General features: G+C 48.8%; 1 protein-coding gene across 5 annotated transcripts; it reads left to right on the forward strand.

Moving 5' to 3' along the window:
• The first annotated feature begins 1523 nt into the window (after nucleotides 1-1523).
• On the forward strand, nucleotides 1524-19517 carry Plekha4 (pleckstrin homology domain containing A4). Of its 5 annotated transcripts, XM_077105789.1 has the most exons (20): nucleotides 1524-1919; nucleotides 2438-2527; nucleotides 3551-3658; nucleotides 4436-4508; nucleotides 4609-4709; nucleotides 4879-4988; nucleotides 5564-5779; nucleotides 6101-6389; nucleotides 7196-7270; nucleotides 11362-11409; nucleotides 11531-11611; nucleotides 11772-11921; nucleotides 13035-13133; nucleotides 15147-15287; nucleotides 16612-16711; nucleotides 16778-16854; nucleotides 17701-17862; nucleotides 18231-18280; nucleotides 18627-18739; nucleotides 19108-19517. In XM_077105789.1, the coding sequence occupies exons 2-20, from the start codon at nucleotides 2444-2446 to the stop codon at nucleotides 19377-19379; spliced, it is 2349 nt and encodes a 782-aa protein (XP_076961904.1). In that variant the 5' UTR covers nucleotides 1524-1919; nucleotides 2438-2443; the 3' UTR covers nucleotides 19380-19517. The 5 variants fall into 5 exon arrangements, with proteins under 5 accessions (XP_076961904.1, XP_076961903.1, XP_076961907.1 ...); XM_077105788.1 differs by having other exon boundaries at nucleotides 16612-16854; XM_077105792.1 differs by lacking the exon at nucleotides 7196-7270.
• The last annotated feature ends 96 nt before the right edge of the window (nucleotides 19518-19613 follow it).

The raw sequence follows: 19613 nt of genomic DNA on the forward strand, positions 1-19613 counted from the left end.
AAATAAAGGCACGTCCCGCCTAAGCTGCAAGCAGGCGATCTGCCTCTGCTCCAGGCACATGCTTTCCCTCCGCAATTTAATCTGCAGGTGTTAGTCTAGAGTTTCCCACCTTCATATCTAGTTGAATTCCTCCACAGCCTGAGGAACTGGGGACAGGATAGTATTCCCAATTCACAGATAAGGAAACTGAGGGCTGAAAATGAAATCATTTGCTCAAGGTGATCACAGCAGAGTCCAGATTAACTGCAAATGGGAACAAGAATGTAAGCATCATGAAGGCAAGCAGCTGTGCTTGGCTCACTGCTTTCTTCTCAGTGGCGACAACAGTGCCTGATACATTGAAAGTGCTCCACAAAGTATGGTGAATGGCTGCTACAGCAAGAGCTCAGGCTCCTTCCCTCACACAGACAGAAGACTACTTTCCTGAGTTTCACTGCTGCAAACTTGGGCAAAAGCTCTGCTTAGGAAACTGAAATTCTACCTGGGTGGCACTCCTTGTGGGAGGGGGAGTTCTGCTACAAGTTCAAGGTTCAGGGACTCAGTTCTAATCCCCAGCCCTCTTTCCTATCTGATCCATAACCTTTGTGTGTGTGTGTGCACAGGCATGTGTGAGCACGCACTAGGGATGGAACCCAGGACCTTGCACATGTTAGGCCAATACTCTACCACTAAGCCACACTCCACCTCTAGTTTTATATATATATATATTTTAGGTACTGGGGATTGAAACACCCAGGAGTGCTTTATCACTGAGCTATGTTCCAAGCCCTTTTTATTTTATTTTTTTTATTATGAGACAGAGTCTCCCTAAGTTGCCTCAACTGGCCTCTCAACTTGCAATCCTCCTGCCTTAGAGTCAAGTTGCTGAAAGTATAGTCATATGCCACCACACCCAGCTATTCTGGTCCACAGTCTTGCTTCTCAAAATGTGCCCAGAACCCATGCCTCCCTCCTGAAGGGGTTGTCCTCAATGAAGAACAGAATTCTCACCTGGATCTGAGGTAGAGGTTCGAAAGTGGCCGCTTGACCCTGCCCTAGCCAGAACCCAGGAATCGGGGACTTCCTCCTCTCTGGGGGAATGACCAGTCCAGACCCAGCCAATTCAAAACCCCTGGCTCATCAGAACTCAGGAGTTCTGACTCCTAACACATATTTTCAGGCACCTGGGAGTCTGGATTCCTACTGTAATTCTTCCAGGGTTTCAGGAATCTGAGCCCCCTCCCCTTGCAAGACCCAAGTCCTCTCCCTGAGGGTGCCAGTGGCTCCAGAGTACAACAAACCCACTAGGGTCCCTGAGGTTCAGGTCTTAGCTGCAAACATTTGAGGAGTCCACGCCACAACCCTTAGAGGACCTAGGAGTCCAGGGGGAGCAGCTCCTCCCCTCAGAAGTGGGGGCAGCTGAGCCAGGGGTCAGGCTGTGGTGGGGAGGCCAGAAGGGGCGGGGACAGCCAGGACTGGGAGGGGAGGCAGCAGCGTGGGCGGCTGGCAGAGGGAGGGAAAGACCAGCAGAGAGGAAAGAGAAACCGGGAGAGGGAGGAAGAGAGAAAGGAAGGAGGAGAACCCGATAGGGAAAAGGAGGAAACAGCAGACGTGGAGGGAGAGAGAGAGAGAGAGAGAGAGAGAGAGAGAGAGGAAAAAAGGAAGAGACTGAGTGAGAGGAAGACAGAGAAAGAGCGAGAGAGGGAAAGAGAGAGAGAAAAAAATTTAGGAGGAAACAGAAAAAGATTTGGACAGAAACAGAAGGATTGTGGGGGAAACTGAAAGAGTCAGAGACTCGAGAGACAGACAGACAGAAGGTTAAGACTATGGGGAGGGTCTAAAAGTCGTAGAGGTGTGAGAAGGAGAGAGGAAAAAGAGGGGTATTGATTGAGAGAGAACAAGACAGAAGACAAAGAGACAAAAAGAGTGGCAGCAACCAGGTAAGGAGAGAGGAGGTGGGAGACAGTGACGGTGCCCCTCGCCTGCACTGTCCTCTCCCCCTGTCACTGGGACCCCAGAGCCGGGTAAGTTTCCTGCTTGGGCTGGGAGGGGCTGCCCGGTGCACATTCCTGGTACTGTGCGGCTGGGCTTGGGGAGCTGGTCCGGATGGTTTGGACTGGTGTAGGAGACAGGTAGCAGGAAGGAGGCAGGGAATGGGGTCCCTAAGCACAGAGAGGGTCACATTCCTGGCCAGAGCTCAGTGGGCAGGAATAAAGGAACCCCTATTCTCTGACTGGGCTGCAGACAGCTGCCCCCTCCTCGCAGCTGCCAGTGCCGCCCACCTCTCTTGGCATTGCTCTTGGTATGCAATCCCGGGCCATGGCCTCCCCCAGCCCCCCAATCTCAAAACAACAGGCTCTTTCTCCTCAGCCTCCTCCTACCTCCAAGCCCCTGACCCTGTCTCTGTCCCTAGCTGGGTCAGCTGCCGAGACACAGCCCCTTTCTCTCTTTCCCCAAGTCCTTGATGGAGGAGGGGCGACCTCGGAGCAGCCTCAGCCTGGCCAGCAGCGCCTCTACCATCTCTTCCCGCAGCAGCTTGAGCACCCAGGTCTGAGCTTCCCAGTGGGGATGGGGAAGAAGGTGGGGATCTGGGCTGCCTGTCTCCTTTCCTAGCCCTGGGTTCTGTACCACCGTAGGGATTCCAGTGGTTAAGGACAATCCTTAGACATGGGGATGCGAGACCTGGAAAGGTCCTACATTGCCCACCAGCTGCAGCTGAGAATATGAAGACACTTCCAACTATTGTCCCCACCCTTTCTATTTTTCCTAATTCTAAGCCAGAGAGCAATTTCACTGTTCAGCCCAGGCCCCACTAAGAACTGAGGTATAATAGCTACTCTTGATGAGGACTGGGGATTTCTACCCAATTTACCCTTGAAACCCAGTAAGGAAAGACCCTTCTCTGACAATAAGATCCCCTGGGGACACCCAAGATGCTCTCACTCCAAATAATGCCAGCCAGTGAGGACCCCATTTCCTTTTCCTTCTGCCATATCCAGTTTCCCATATTCAGAGCCCAGAGATTTGATCCTAGCCTTGGTCAGCACCACTTCCAGGGAGGGGTGCCCTGCAACAATCTGGCTATAAATGCTTGTATATCAGGAGAGGTGACCCCTAACTGAGCAAACTGAAAGGATTTGGAGCCTCCTCTTTACCTTGGACTTCATTGCTGAGGGATGTCATTCTCTGACATCACAGCATTCTTCCACCTTTAATTCACCAGGGACTCAGCATGGAAATTCCTCCTGCTTATGAGGACCTCATAGTTAATAGTCCCATTTCAGATCCCAAAGGTTCACATTCCTGACTCTGGTGGCCAAGGGCATGCTCTTCTTGACAGTGGGCCCTTGGTTCCCAAATTCCTGTGCCACAGCCTCTTCCCTCTTCCTTGCCTCTGAACAGCTCCCTCCCATCAAGAGTGTCTCAACTCTGCACTATGAACACCAGCCAATTCTGACCTCCCAGCTCACCCCTCCTTGAGCTGATTTCTAAGGGCAGTGGAGTGAGGCCCTAGGTTGCCCATTTCATACTATCCTGAGACCTATTCATTCTGTCCCTCTTCTCTCCTTAGAAGCCCACTCGGGCAGTAAACAAGGTCCATGCCTTTGGGAAGAGGAACAATGCACTCCGAAGGGATCCCAACCTGCCTGTGCACATCCGGGGCTGGCTTCATAAACAGGTAGCATCAGTGTGTGAAGAAAAAGGATACTGGGGGCTGTGTACCTGGCTACAAATGCAAATGATCAGGTTTCACCCCAGCTCTGCTGAATCAGGATCTGGACTGGGACCCAGGAATCTGTGTTTTAACATTCTTTTCTGGTGCTCAGGTTTGAAACTCCCTGAAAACTAGTAAAGTAGGGTAAGGAAAACGAGCTTTATGCTAAGTGGGATGGTAAGTTGATTTTGAAAAGGGAACTCTCATGATCTGGTTCAGAATTTTACAAGATCATACTGGAGTCTGTGGAACAGGTTGATGGGGAGAAGGGCCTGAGGTTGGAGCCCGCGGAGTGGTTCAGGGAGAAGCAATTCGAAGACACAGTGCCACCTTCCTAGCCTCTCTGTGTCTTAGGCTTCAAAATAATTGGACCAAGTCTCTAAATATAAAGCCCCTGCCCCCATGAGATGGGGTATACAGTCTCATCCAAGCCTCCCTAAAACTTCTCAATCCCCAACTGACAGATGAAAAAACGTGAAGGTCCTGGGGGAAAAGACTAGTGTAAAGGCATAATGTGAAACTGGGGGAGCTTAGAGTCCAACACAGATCCAGCTGTGTGAACACGGTGGCCTCCAGCTCTCCATCTAAATCTATTACATTAAACTTGCATCTCTGTCCCTCCCCTCTCTTTGTGTCTCTGTCCCCTTCTCAGTTCTTTCTGGGTCTCTGTCTCTGTGGTCAGTGTCCACCTACTTTCTCCTTTCTCTCTACCCACGGCCTTTCTCCCATCTCTCTCCGCAGGATAGCTCCGGACTACGGCTTTGGAAACGTCGCTGGTTCGTCCTCTCTGGCCATTGCCTCTTCTATTACAAGGGTCAGTGCGCCAGCTGGAAGGCCCTTTCCCACCGGTGCTTCCCTCTAGACTCTTGGCCTCCTGATCCATGTGATCCTTGACTCTGGCCCTCCCATTGCAGACAGCCGTGAGGAGAGTGTCCTGGGAAGTGTCCTGCTCCCCAGCTACAGTATTAGGCCAGATGGGCCCGGAGCACCCCGAGGGCGGCGTTTCACCTTCACGGTGAGTCAGTCCATCCTCCATGATTACTAGTTGATAGGAACAGGAGGCATGGGGTTGGGCGTACACTGGAGCATCCTTCCTGGACTTGAAAGGTCCTGCCCAGGGTCCCTGGCATCCTTCTTTTTTTGAGAGCCCGAGGGTCTGGGTTCCAAGCCTTCTCCTCCCACAGGCAGAGCATCCGGGCATGAGGACCTACGTCCTGGCGGCTGACACATTAGAAGACCTGCGGGGCTGGCTGCGGGCCTTGGGCCGGGCCTCCCGCGCAGAGGGGGACGATTGGTGAGTGAAGGTCCACCTGTCCCACGAATGTCTAATCACTAGCCTTCCAGCTAAGGCTCCACCTTTCAGGCCCCGCCTCCAGGGAATTTAGGGTTCTTCCAATCAGCAAACGGCTTTTCTCCTAGTCTCCGCCCACAATCTTACCACGCCCTCCCCCAGTTGACCCCCCAATCAGGGGATCTAGTAGACTTTCTCAGCTCCGCCCCACGAATTATCTGCACCTCTCTCTGATGGACTCCTTCAGAAGTCTCCATTCTCTGAGGCTGCCTCGAAAACCATGTCAGCGAAAAGACAAGGCCAGATATTTTTAAAATGTCAGGTTGTCTCTTAGGCCCTGACCCAGCCTGTCTCAACCCTTAGGCCGGACACGTGATTCCCTGGACCTGTTACCTGAATGGGTTCCGCGGCCCGGTACAGGTCACTTCTACTTTAGGGACCTTAGTTTCCTCACCTGCAAAGGGGGGACAATGGTTTATAGCGCACAATTCCCGTTTTGGGGTGGGTTGCTGTGAAAAGCGAATTGGGCTGTAATGAGGTTCAAAGAAGTAATGTTTCTTTCTGTGCCCACTCGCCAGTGGGCGACCCAGGACACCCGCAAGTCCCCAGCGTGGGGAGGGCCCTGGCGGTCCCGGGGGTCCCCCGGAGGTGAGCAGAGGGGAAGAGGGGCGCATCTCAGAATCACCAGAGATGGCTCGGTTCTCTAGAGGTCATGGCCGACCTGGGCTGCTCACTCCCAGCCCCACAGCCGACCTCCAGTCTGGACCCCGGATTCGGCGGACTAGGAGCCCCGAGTGAGTAGGACTGAGCTCTGAGGGGCGTGGCTTAATGGAAGGGCGGGGCCGGAACAGATTAGGGGCGTGGCTTGTCACTTGGTACTGGAGTGGCGGTGAGTTGCTGGGGTTCCTGGGAGTCACAGCCTGTCGGGAAGAAGTTCTCAGGAGAAGTTACCAAGGAGAAATTGTTCAGGATCTGCCCAATGCAGGAGGGTTGGACTCTAGAGGGACAGTGAGACAGCGAGGGGCGATGTCCTTGAGGCTGTCTTGAAGAGTGGGGCGGACAGGGGAGGGGGTGTGGGTCCAGTTGACCGGTCCCGCATTCTCTTCTCCCGACAGCCTGTTCACGCCCCTGTCTCGCCCGCCCTCCCCTCTGAGCCTTCCGCGTCCCCGTTCTGCTCCTGCGCGGCGACCCCCTCCCTCCTCGGGAGACGCAGCGCTCCCTGCCCGACCTCACACCCCCTTGAGTCGCATCGATGTCAGGCCTCCTCTGGATTGGGGCCCCCAGCGACAGACTCTATCACGTCCCCCCACTCCTCGCCGAGGACCCTCCTCCGACGCTGGCGGAGGAAAGCCCCCCAGGAGTCCCCAGCACTGGAGTCAAGAACCTAGACCACGGAGAGGAGAGGTGAGGGGTGGGGACTGTAACTCCCATCAGGCCTCACAGCCCCTCTCGGTCTCCAGGCCATGTCCCTTGGGTATAATGGGAATTGTACTCCATAATAGCAGGACCAAGCTGTGAGGAGGGAGAGTGGACTCCTGTCTCCCATCATACCTCACAACGGTCCTTCCTCCTGATCTCAGGTCTTTGCTCTTTAAGTACCAGGGAGCTTGTAGTCCAGAATACTCTGCCAGGCCTGTAATCCCAGCGATTTGGGAAGCTGAGGCAGGAGGATCTCAAGTTTGAGGCCAGCCTCAGCAATTTAGTGAGGCCCTAAACAACTTAGGGAGATGCTGTCTCAAAAATAAAAAAAATAAAAAAGGCTGGGGTTATAGCTCAGTGAAAATTCTGGACATACCCTCTTGAATTTTGTTGCTAAGATATGCCACTTTTTTTTTTCCATACTAGTGTTTGAACCCAAGGTTGCTCTACCACTGAGCTGCACTTCCAGCCCTTTCAGCCCCCCTTTTTTTAGTTGTAGTTGGGCACACTACCTTTATTTTATTTATTTATTTTTATGTGGTGCCGAGGATCAAACCCAGGACCTTGCACATGCTAGGTGAGCGCTCTGCTGCTCAGCCACAACCCCAGCCCAACCTTTCAGCCCCTTTTGTTTTTATTTTAAAATAGGATCTTGATAAATTGCCTAGGCTGCCCTGGGATTTTCAGTCCTTATGCCCCAGCCTGTGGAATCACTGGACTGACAAGGAGGTGCCGCCCAGCCTGACAGATATGGCAATTTCTAAACATCTCTATTTCAATATTCTTCCCAGGCCCCATCTGGCTCCTCCACCTATCTCCAGCTCCCCCCAAGACCCCCTGGAACCCGGGCCTCTATGGTTTTACTGGTAGGTATCTTGGGGCACCTGAATCTACCAGAGCTCTGCCTCCTTTGCCATGAGGAATGTCACCTCCTGAAGCTGTAGCAAGCTGTGTGGGAAAACAACTGAATTTGTTTTCTCACTGGTCTGGAGGCAGAAGCCTGAGAGGTCAAGGTGTCCAGCACATTCAGGGCCCTGCTTCCTCTTGCCTCTCTCCTGGCATCTCATGCTGCCCCAAACCCCTTCTGTTCTTGGACTACATCCCCCCAGTGTCTGCCTCTGTCATCACGTGGCTATCTTCCTGTGTGGTAGTCTGCTTTCTTTTTGAAGTTCTGGGGATTGAACCCAGGGCCTCCCTAGGCAAGGCAAGTGCTCTATCCCCAAGCTACATCTTTAGCCCTTGTCTGTGTCTATCTCCTTGTGTGAGAATACATCATTGGAACTTACATAAAAGAACAAAATTACAACAGTTTAGTGACCTTAGTGGCTTTATTTGTTTATTTATTCATTGGTACCAGGGATTGAACCCATGGGTACTTAACCACTGGGCCACATCCCCAGTCTTTTAAATTTTCTGTTTTGAGACAAGGTCTTATAAGTTGCTGAGGCCAGGCTTTAACTTGTGATTCTCCTGCGTAAGCCTCCAGAGTTGCTGGGATTACTGGCATGTGTCATTTCCCCAAGCCCATGACTTGGAATTTTAATGTGAGAGACTCCATTTTGGTTTCATCTCTCAGGGCCTAGTAAAGGAGCCTTGTTCAAAACAAAGGCCTCCTATAATTTTTATTCAACACTTACATCTGGAAACACCCTATTCACAAATAAGATCACATTCTCAGGTATCCAGGGTTAGGACTTGTACATATCTTTGGGTCCCCCACACCCTCTGCCCCTGGTACTGCAAATTGAACCCAGAGGTGTTCTACCACTGAGCTACATCCCCATCTTTCGGTGTTTTATTTATTTATTTATTTTTTAATTTTGAGTCTCTCTGAGTTGTTAGAGCCTCACTAAGTTGCTGAGGCTGGCTTTGAATTTATGATCCTCCCGTCTCAGTCTCCTCAGTCCCTGGGATTCTTAGTCTTTTTTTCTTTTTTTTTAACCTTTATTTTATTTACTTATTTTTATGTGGTGCTGAGGATCGAACTTAGTTTCTCACAGTGCTAGGCAAGCACATTACCACCGAGCCACAACTGCAGCCCCTCCCAGTCTTTTTTATTTTATATACATATATATTTTATTTTATTTTTTTTTTTTTTGTACCAGTTATTGAACTCAGGGGCATTCAACTACTGAGCCACATCCCCAGCCCTATTTTGTATTTTATTTAGAGACAGGGTCTCACTGAGTTGCTTAGCGCTTTGCTTTTCCTGAGGCTGGCTTTAAACTCTGCCTCAGCCTCCTGATCCTCTAGGATTACAGGCATGCACCACCCCATTAAGAATTTCTTAAGTAACAGGTCCAGGCAGAGCAGCGCAGATTTGAGGCACGCTGTCCCCTTCTTTGCCCCAGTAGCATAGATGACATCTTTTCTGTCAGCAAGACTGAGGTATTGACGTGGGCATCGTGTCCAGTGGGGAGGACATTTAGCAGTCAAGCTGTAGTTGAGGCCAGCTCTCATCTGGGTCTGGGTACAGCGGAGTCCCTAGTTCTGGGACCTTTGCAAAGCTTCTTGCAGACCATGAACAGCCCTGCTCCTTGGTCAGGAATGAAGCCTAATGTCTGGTCTTCTGTGGCAATTGGTTGGGGGGTGATTGAGGGCAGTAGCACAGCTCGGGGGCCCAGGCCTGTGCCTTGTTGTGGCTTTGGGGGACAAACCCTAAAGTGAAATTTAGCAAAGTCAGGGTTCTGGGTTTTTGGGGTCTAGGAGTCACTCCCCAGCAACGAGGCACGTTGTGTCTGGATGCAGTTGCTCAGGAAGAGCATTCTGGAGTAACAGGCCCTGTTGAGATAGGAGTCCAAGTGCATTCCTGGCCCCCAGGAAGCCAGCTTTTGTGGAACCTTGGATCTAAGGATCCATTTTTTTTGTCATTGACTCATAAAGCCACCTTTGTCATGTGTACATGGATTGTCGTCTGTTAATTCTGCCCCATTGGTCCATTTATTTGCTTTTGTGACAACCCCAAATCTCCATCTTCCTCGTTAAAAAATATCTTTAGAGCCTTATCATATAGATCACAACCCCAGGAAAGCCCATGTTCATTACTGGGTTTCTCAAAACTCCCAACTGGTATTTTTGTTGAGGTTATGCTGAATTTATAAATCGATTAGGGAGGACCCATCTTCTTCATAATAGTGAAGTGTCACAGATAAGGGAGTGTTCATTCAGATAATCTGTTCATTCAGATAATCATCAGGATCTTTTATTCAAGTTTTAAAGTGTCCAGCAGAGAGATCCTGTGTCATCTCACTTAGGGTAACTTCTCAATTCTTGGTAATTGTTTTTAAAAAGTCATTTTATTTATATAATTTTTTTATTGTGGGAAAAAACGCAAATAAAATTGACCAATTCACTACTTTTGTTTATTTTGAATTTTAATTTTTTTCAAAGTGCTGGAATTGAACCCAGGGGCAATTAATCACTAAGCCATATCCCCAGTCCTTTTTTTATATTATATTTAGAGACAGGGTCTCGCTAAGGTGCTTAGGGCCTCACTAAGTTGGTGAGGCTGGCTTTGAACTCACAATCTTCCTGCCTCAGCCCCCTGAGCTGCTGGGATTGCCGGCATGCCCCACTGTGCCCAGCCACTCCTTCTTTTTTAAAGTTGAACAATAGTTGATTGCATGTGTATATACACCACATTGTGTCTTCCAACCATCCATCCATCCACTGATGGACACTTGGTTTGCTTCTATCTTTTAGCTGTTATGAGTCATGCTGAAATGAACCTAAGTGTGCAAATATCTCTTCAAGGTCCTGCTTTGAATTCTTCTGGTTATTTTTATACCTATTAAATGATCCCTTATTTTGCTAGACACTTTGTACTTGTTGAGTTACAGCAAATGTTATGGGTTTTTTCAGCTTCGACTCACATCCAACAGCATTGCTGAGTTCTCTTTCTTTCCCAGTCATGTCTCAATTCTCTTGGTTCTTTTGGGTAAATGAGCATTTCATCTGTAGATGATGAAGATTCTTTCTCCTTCCTCTCCTCACTTCTCCTTTTATTTCCCTTTCCTTTTCTGATAGCATTAGCCAAGATCTTTGATACTATGTTAAACTGTAGCACTACTAATGAGATCTTTGTTTTATTCTCAGTCATATAGAAAACACCTAAAATTTCTCTATTAAAAGACAAAAAATAGGGCTGGGGTTGTGGCTCAGTGGTAGAGCGCTTGCCTAGCATGCATGAGGCCCTGGTTCAATCCTCAACATCACATAAAAATGAAAGTGTTGTGTCCATCTACAACTTAAAAAAAAAAAAAAAAGCGCCTGTCTTCAAGGTGTCACCTGTAGTCTTGGGGTTGCATAGAAAAGGAACAAGGCAAGGTTGGGACAGTCTCTGTGAGCCAGTGGCCAGTGGTCTGCTTGAACATGATCTCAGCATCAGCATAGCTCATAGGGAGCTTTGTCAGAGATAAGAAAGTTTTGGGGTTAGTTTTGACTCTTATCACAAGATCTTTATCTATTAGACCTGGACTTGGTGGTGACTCAGAGAAAGAAAAAAATCAGAAAGACAAGTTGGAGTTAGTTAGGTTGATAATGGGCCCTCCTTCAGGTTTGGGGCAATGATTGAAGACTCTGAGGTGCCATTTTGGTGGTCTGGAATAAGTAGTTGACAGCCTGTTGATTATGATGTCTCTGTAAATCTTGGAAATATCCAAGTTACTCTTACCTTGGTTATGTACAGAGTTCAAGTTGAAGGTAGTGAAAGGAGGCAGATGCAACATGGAGGCACAGATGCCAAGCTTTTATCCTGTTTTTGGTTACTTGTTGGTCTTTAGGCCCAAGTGAAGAATCAGTGTTTTTGGGAAAAACAGGCTTTAAGCTCCTGTTAAAAGATTTGCTAAAGCTTAGCAGCAAGCTAACAGAAGAGGGGTGTCTGTTGGTGGAGACACGTCTCGGCATAGGGTTGAGTTACATTAAGGACTTGCCTTTGACCCTTGATTTTTCTTCTTAGCCAGGTCCCCCCCTGGACTCAAACTTCCACCAAAGCCTGGAGACAGATGTAAGTTCTCCTGATCCAACCCCTGCTGAGTTCCTTGAGTTATAAAGAGAATGTTCTAGATAGTTTGTGGAGCGGGAGAGGCAGACAGGACACATAAAGAGTCCCTTTTCTCTTTTTCCAGACTCTTTTGACCAAGTTGTGTGGGCAGGACCGGCTCCTGAGGAGGCTGCAGGAGGACATAGACCAGAGGCAGGAGGAGAAGGTGCTGGCGGGGCAGGGGCCCTTGACTGGCCTCTTCAACTGCCCCTACCACTCTCTGATTGGGAGCCAGGATGCTGTTGGATGGCGAGGATTTGGGGGGATGCCTCTCACTCTGGGGCCAGGTGTGGCTTCCCAGTCTGACCACCTTCCCCTCTCTACAGGAGCAGCTAGAGGCCGCCCTGGAGTTGACCCGGCAGCAGTTGGGTCAGGCAGGCAGGGAGGCTGTGGGTCCTGGGAAGGCCTGGGGTCGCCAGCGCCTGCTGCAGGACCGGCTGGTCAGTGTGAGAGCTGCCCTTTGTCACCTGACCCAGGTGAGCGTGGGGAAAGGGGTACTCCTCCCTCCCAGGAGGCCCAGAACTGTGCAGGCGGTTACCAGAGAATGTGAGGGCTCACAGTCACATAATTCTTGAGAATTCCATCACCCCAACTTTAAACCAGTGATCTTGATCATTGTAAAGGGCAAAGGGCAAGCAGCCAGCAACAGCAGAACTTAATTTAGCAGCTTAAGGGGGTGACTTTTTTTTTTTTAATATTGGGGATTGAATCTGGAGTCTCAATCAGAGGCTGATTTTGAGATAGTTTCCTGGCATTAGGTGAGCTGCCTCCCACAGGGGTTTTGTGACCTTAGAAAAGCTATGAAACCCTCTGGACTTTAGTTACCTCCTATGTCAACTCTAGAATGATAAAAATATTATTTACTGGGCTGGGTACGTAGCTCAGTAGCAGAGCCCTTGCCTAGCCTTGTGAGGCCCTGGGTTCCATCCTCTGCACTTACTTCATAGAGTCATTGTGAGGATTACATTAACTTATGTAAATGAATGCACATTTAACACTTAGTAAAGTACCTGGTACTTGGCAAGCAATATTTAAGTGTTAGCTATAATTATTATTAGTTGTAAACAATAGAGAAACATTTTTAAATATTTAAATATCGCTAAAGTGGAGGCAAAAATAGTACTGCCTCACAGGAATGAAAGGGGTGCATACTGAGCATGCTCTATATATGTTAGCCATTATTATTATTACTATTATCATTATTATTATTATTACTATTATTACTATCATTATTATTATTGGCTAGGAGTTTTCTGCTGCCCCGTGAGCATAGGTGTTGTGGTCTTGACTGTCTCAGGAATTCATTAGATCTGTAGATTCCACCATGCTAAGAGAGTGCACTAGTAACTCGGGAATCCAGAAAATACTGGCTTTTGGTCTACACTAGCAGCTCATTGAAATTGCAGGATCCATATAGATTCTGGGGTTCCCGGTAGTCCAAGAGGCAAGGCCCATGGGAATTGTGGTCCTTATGACCCCAGAGCCCCGGGGCCCAGGCCTCCGTTCCTCCTCCTCCTCAACTGGGGAAAAATGGGGAAGGATCTGGCGGGTGGGGATGCTAACTTGTCTCTCCCTTTCTGGAACCTGAGGAGCGAGAGCGGGTTTGGGACACATACAGTGGCCTGGAGCAGGAACTGGGCACCTTAAGAGAGACCCTCGAATACCTGCTGCACCTCGGTTCCCCCCAGGTACCTCCCCTCCTACCCCCTAAACACCACTCTCCCCTCCAAGATCTGCCGGAAACCCTTTCATTATTTAAGCACTCCCCTCCCTACTCCATCCGGAGTCCAAGCCCCGCCCACTCACCAAGCCCCGCCCCAACCCTCCAGTCTAAGCTCCTTATTGTAGTTAAAACCGGTTTTCAGATACAGTCCCCTCTCTGGTTCTAAATCTCTCCTCTCCTGTGGAAGCCCCGCCCCTCCGCCAAAACACCACCCTCAGCCCCGTCTCCCTCTGGCAAGTTCAAGTCTGGCACCCTGCTTCTTGAATGTGGCAGTTAAATTTATCCTATGGAGTTTCCAATTCTAAAACCAACCCCTTAATTTAGGCCCTGCTTCTAAAAATATAAGCCCCAATGCTTCGCCTCAGACTCGCTTCTTTATTCTCTATCCACTCACCTATAATTCATACATTTTTAGTTAAAAACATCGACTTACTGTATTAAATGCGTTCTCACAGATTTGCTCCACCCTCTTCATGCTAAGCCCCTCCCATCTCATCCTAAAACCCGCCCCTTACCTCTTCTCCTGCCCACTGGAGTTAAATCTGGCTCAGCATCAGCAATATACAAAAGAACAATACATGACTTCCAAGCTGGATTCATTACAGGAATAGAAGGGTAGTTGAACCTTTGAAAATCACTCTGTATATTTTGCCACACTGAACAAAACAAAGGAGAAAAACCACATGATCATCTTCATAAAATCTGGAAAATATTTATCAAAGTTCTCCCCCTACTCATAACAGAAGCTCTCAGTAAAATAGGAACAGAAGGAAACTTATCTGATATAATAAGAGACATGTATGTCGACCTGCATGGCCCACCCTGGGGAGGCAGAGGCAGGAGGATGCCAAATGCAAGGCCAGCCTTGGCAACTTAGTGAGACCCTAAGCAATTTAGCAAGTCCCCTGCCTCAAAATAAAAAAGGCCTGGGGATATGGTTCAGTGGTAAAGTGCCCCTGGGTTAGATTCCCAGTATCAAAAAATAAACAGAGGGTGGCTGCTCCAGAGGCTGAGGCAGGAGGATTATGGTTCAAAGCCAGCCTCAGCAACTTAGCCAGGTGCAAAACAACTCAGTGAGACCCTGTCTCTAAATAAAATACAAAAAAGGGCTGGGATGTGGCTCAGTGGTTAAGTGCCCCTGAGTTCAATCCCTGGCACCAATAAATAAATAAATAATGAACAAGAAAAATATAGTAAAAGTATTTTATTTTCAGATGATATGATATGTCTATAAATAGGTCACTAAAATAAAAGATTAATGTGCAAAAATCATTGTCTTTTTATTTACTCATGCCAAACAATTATAAAAGGAATGTTGAAAATAGGAGTTCAAAATAATATGAAAAAATTGAATACCTAAGAATAAATCTAGTGAAAGATATGCAAAGCATCTACTTTGAAAACCACAAAACATAATTAAGAAAAAGCAAAGGTCTATAGAAATAGAGAGATTTACCATGTTCATGGATTGGAAAGACACTAGGGTGAACATGTGGTGTCTCTTTCCCCAATGGGGATCTGCAATCCTGGTACAAATTTGGAAGGTTTCTCTGTGCAGATTGATAAACTGGTCCTAAATTGTATCTGAAAGAACAGAAGGTCAGGAATAGCCAAGACAATCTCCAAGAACAAAGCTCAAGGACCAACACAACTGTTATGTCAAGTCTGAGGATAAAGCAATAGTTAATAAGATGATTCATGTTGCATCACCATGAGATTAGACAAATACACCAAAGGACTAGAATCAGGTGTTCAGAACAGAATTCCAAATATTTATGGCATCTATTCAGGATAGAAGCAGTACTGCAGAGCAGTACAGAAAGACAGTCCTCTCTATTAAATTGGATTTCCATACTGGGAGGAGGAACCTGACTCCATAAACATGGCCAAGCTGCTTTCACACCCTCACATATCCCATCAGCTGTAACCCTCCTTGCATTTTCCCAACTTGGAGTAACTAATCCTTTCCTTCCCCCAGGACAGAGCATCAGCTCAGCAGCAGCTGTGGATGGTAGAAGACACGCTGGCTGGTCTGGGTGGCCCTCAGAAACCACTCCCCCACGCTGAGCCTGACTCCCCATCCCCTGCACTCCAAGGCGAGGAGTCCTCAGAGAGGGAGGTGAGACTCCGCTTCTGTCTCCTATGTCCCTGGTCCAACCTGTTCCCCCAACCACCTCTTTTCCTTTTCCTTGGTCACTTAACCAACTTCAGGCAGATACCTTCAACTCTGAGAGCCCTTCTTTCCTTGTTTGTTATATAGATGCCCCTGGGTATCTGCAAGGGTTAGTTCCAGGATCCCTTGTGAAGACCAAAATCTTTCAATACTCTAGCCCCTTACAGAAAATGATGTGGTGTTTGCATACGATGTATGCACATCCTCCTATGTAGTTAAAACCATCTCTAGGTGACTTACAATATCTAAGACATATAAATGCTATGTGGATAGTTGCATATTGTGGCATCATCAGCCTTTTTTTAAAAATATTTTTTAGTTGTCAATGGACCTTTATTTTATTTATTTGTACATGGTGCTAAGAATCGAACCCAGTGCCTCACACATGCTAGGCAAGTGCTCTACCACTGAGCCACAATACCAGCCCATCCCCAGCCCTTTTATTTTTTATTTTGAAAGAGGGTTCATTAAGTTGCTGAGGCTGGCCTTGAACTTGCAATCCTCCTGTCTTACCCTCCCAAGTGCCTGGGATTACAGGCATGAGGAAAGGCATTTGTTAAAAAGGATTTACTAGGACTGAGGTTGAGGCTCAGTGGTAGAGCACTTGCCTAGCAAGTGTAAGGCACTGGGTTCGATCCTCAGTACCATATAAAAATAAATAAATAAAGGTATTGTATTCATTCACAACTTTAAAAAGTAAAAAATAAATAAATAAATAAAAAGCACTTACTAGACACCACTAATTTTAATCCCCAAGGTGGAGAGACAGACTTGGCCTCCCAGAAGCCGGGACAATTATTGTCATAGCTGGGTTAGAGCTTCTGCTTGCATTGACTTTCAGACCATGAATCCAGAAGACGTGGGTTCAGAACCCAGCTCTGCTCTCTGAGATACTGGGCACGGTGGCACATGCCTGTAATCCCAGCAGCTCGGGAGGCTGAGGCAGGAGGATTTCGAGTTCAAAGCTGGCCTCAGCAAAAACGAGGCACTAAGTGACTCAGTGAGACCCTGTCTTTTAATAAAATACAAAAAGGGGCTGGAGGTATGGCTCAGTGGTAGAGCGCTTGCCTAGCATGTGTAAGGCACTGGGTTCGATCCTCAGCATCACATATAAATAAATAAAGGTCCATTGACAACTTAAAAAAAATACAAAAAAGGGCTAGGGATGTGGCTCAGTGGTTGAGTGCCCCTGAATTCAATCCCAGGACCAACAAAATTAATAATAATGATGATGACAATAATAATTTTTCTCCTTTTCTGATCCCTCCAGAGTTTGCCTGAGTCCTTGGAACTGAGCTCCCCTCGGTCCCCTGAGGCTGACTGGGGGCGGCCCCCTGGAGGTGACAGAGACCTTGCCAGCCCTCGCTCAGGTGAGCATCCTGCTGGAGTGGGAGTTTCCTTGTGTTCTAACCTCACCAAGTCCCTTGTCCTGCCAGGTCTTGGATCTCCGAGGGTCTCCCGGGCTTCTGGTTCTGAGGGTCGCCGCCCCACTTCTCCACAACTGGGAACCAAGGTAGGCCATATGTGAGCACCCCTTAGGTCTGCCTTGTAACCCTATGATCTAACGACCATAGACTCCCAAAACCTGGGGAAACAGCTAGGAGAGGAGAATTCCAAAGTCACACTCAAAGCAGAAAGCACATGATTTATTCAGAGCATTGGGACCAAATTTGTCTCTACCACTCCTAAGTTGTGTGGCTTTAGGTCAGATTAAACTTCTCTGTGCCTCTATTTTTTCATCTGTAAAATGGAGCTAATTGCAATTCCTACCACCTAGAGGATTAAAAGAGATGAATGTCTCTAAAGGGCTGAAAATAGCAAGTTCTTTATTCATTTATCTGTTTATTCCTTCACCAAATATTTATATATTTGCTGGGATGGAAATCAGGGTGTGTACATGTTTAGCAAAGGCTCTATCACTGAACACAGCCCATTCCCTCTGGTTTTGAGGACAAAAGAAACAGAGAGGTCAATAAAGCATCATTAAATCCTGAGATTGTCCCAAAATAATCTTGACAATTCAGTTGCCAGAGTTCAGAGAAGCAACTCAAGTCCCATGGACTAGAAAGGGAAAAAGCTTGTGTGTCTGGGACACCCCCTGCTGGGGCTTTGGGCTTCCACAGGGCGAGACCAGAGAGGTGGGTGGGGGCTAGGCCACACAGGGCCTCAAAAGCCTTTGCTGGCTATATGGGTGCCACAGGAGGCTTGAGCAGGGGAGAGAGAATGTCATCTCTGGGTGTAGAAAGACCCCTCTAAGTGCTGTGGTGAACTTACTGGCAAAGGTCAGACCACAGGCCAGGAGGTCAGGAAGAAGGAGGAGGCCCAAGGTTGGGGCATAGGGTACTTCTCCTCTCCCCAGGTCCCCACAACCCGGCCACGGATGAGTGCTCAGGAGCAGCTGGAGCGTATTCGCAGGAACCAGGAGTGTGGACGGCCTCTTCCACGCCCCACCTCCCCCCGGCTGCTCACTCTAGGGAGGACACTGTCCCCAGCCAGACGCCAGGGGGACCTGGAGCAAAAGGTGAGTGGCCTAGGGTTAGGGGGTGAGGGGTGGGGTAGTAAAGAGACTTTTTTTTTTTTTTTTTTTTTTGAGTACTAGGGATTGAACCCAGGGGCAATTTACCACTGAGCAATATCCCCAGCCCTTTTAAAATATTTTACTTAGAGACAGTGTCTCACTAAGTTGCTTAGGGCCTTGATAAATTGCTGAGGCTGGCTTTGAACTTGTGATCCTCCTGCTTCAGCCTTTTGAGCTGCTGGGATTACAGGCGTGCACCACCACATCCGGCCCATCGGATTTCATAACCTCTTTGTGCTTCCTCTACTTCAGCCTCAAAATGAGAAGTGGGGTTTCCAGGCCAGGAATCTAATGCCACAATTCCTTTCCAGTCTGTCCTAGGAGCTGCAAAATGGCTCAGAAGCTCAGGGTCCTGGAGTAGGTAAGGAATTAGAGGGTGGATGAAGGGAACCGGGAAATCTGTTTGCAAAAGGGGAGGTGAGTAGCACTGTCAGGAGAGTCTTCTGAGTACTGAATTGCAAGTGGCAAAACTTTTAAAGCCTCTTCAGTTTCTGGGGCATCTGAAACAAGACAGGAACCCCTGGATACACAATGAGAACTGCAGTTTCAAGAAGTCTCTTGGCGGTATCAAACCCAATTCCTGTAAAATTGATTGGACTAAACATCCGGGGTTGTGTGGAAAGTTCTTTTGGGACATGTATTATGGACTGCAACTCCCAGAACAGGCGCCCCCACCATACCTGCTCCCCATCTTCTCTTTCGTCTAGTCCTAGGAACACTACCCCTTACTTGCCGACTTCCGAAGGCCACCGGGAGCGGGTCCTTAGCCTCTCCCAAGCCTTGGCCACTGAGGCGTCGCAGTGGCACAGAATGATGACAGGTGAGGGATGGCGGATCTGGACTCCTGGGTTTTAGGGAAGGGTGAGCTTGAGGCACGGACTCTTAGGCTCTGTGAGGAGAGGTGGGGGGCCTCTGGGAATTCTTAGTCGTGGCAAAGAAAGAGCCGGGCAAGAATTGGAAGTTCCAAATCCCAGGCAAGAGGGATCAGGATGGGGGCATTAGGGGGAGGGGGAGAAGGAGGCTGGGGGGATGGCACCTGAAATAGACTGAGGGTCAAACTCTCTGGTCTGAGGGAGGAGGGCTGTGGTGGGGACTCTGGGTTTGAGGGAGGAAAGCTGAGTCCTTGTCTCTTGGGTCTGAGAGGGGAGGGCTGAGTCCCAAAGTTTGCCATGCTCATCCCCGACGCAGCCTCTCCAGATGGAAATGTGGACTCGCGAGGAGAGCCTCTCCCCCCGGCGCCGCCGTCTCCTTCGGACCCCACACTCCAGGTGACCTCACACCCAAGATGCTCTCCGAGGGCTAATTCCGATTCCGCGGGATTCTCGCGCGGAGATAGTGGGCGTGGTGGAAGCCCCGCCCATTGGGAGCCCACGTGGGACTCCGGGAACGCCCCTCCCGCCCAGACTCAAGAGGAGGGGGCGTGGCCACTGAGGGTCACGTTGCTCCAGTCCAGCTTCTGACCCGCTCAAATGCGATAGCCAATCGGAGAGTGGGGGCGTGGCCTTGAGGACCAGCGGGAGAGCTGGACTGCGTCGGGAACCTGGGGGCGTGATCTGGTCCCCACCTGGGGGGGGGCGTGGTTTCACGGCCAACCTTTGATTTTCCCCAACAATGTCCAAATTTGCATTAAAACTTTGAACTTTTAGTCAATAATTTCTCTCTGTCTGTCTGGGGTTGTGACACCGGGCCTCTGA

The sequence above is a fragment of the Callospermophilus lateralis genome, chromosome 18 (assembly GCF_048772815.1).
Source record: "Callospermophilus lateralis isolate mCalLat2 chromosome 18, mCalLat2.hap1, whole genome shotgun sequence".
NCBI lineage: Eukaryota > Metazoa > Chordata > Mammalia > Rodentia > Sciuridae > Callospermophilus > Callospermophilus lateralis.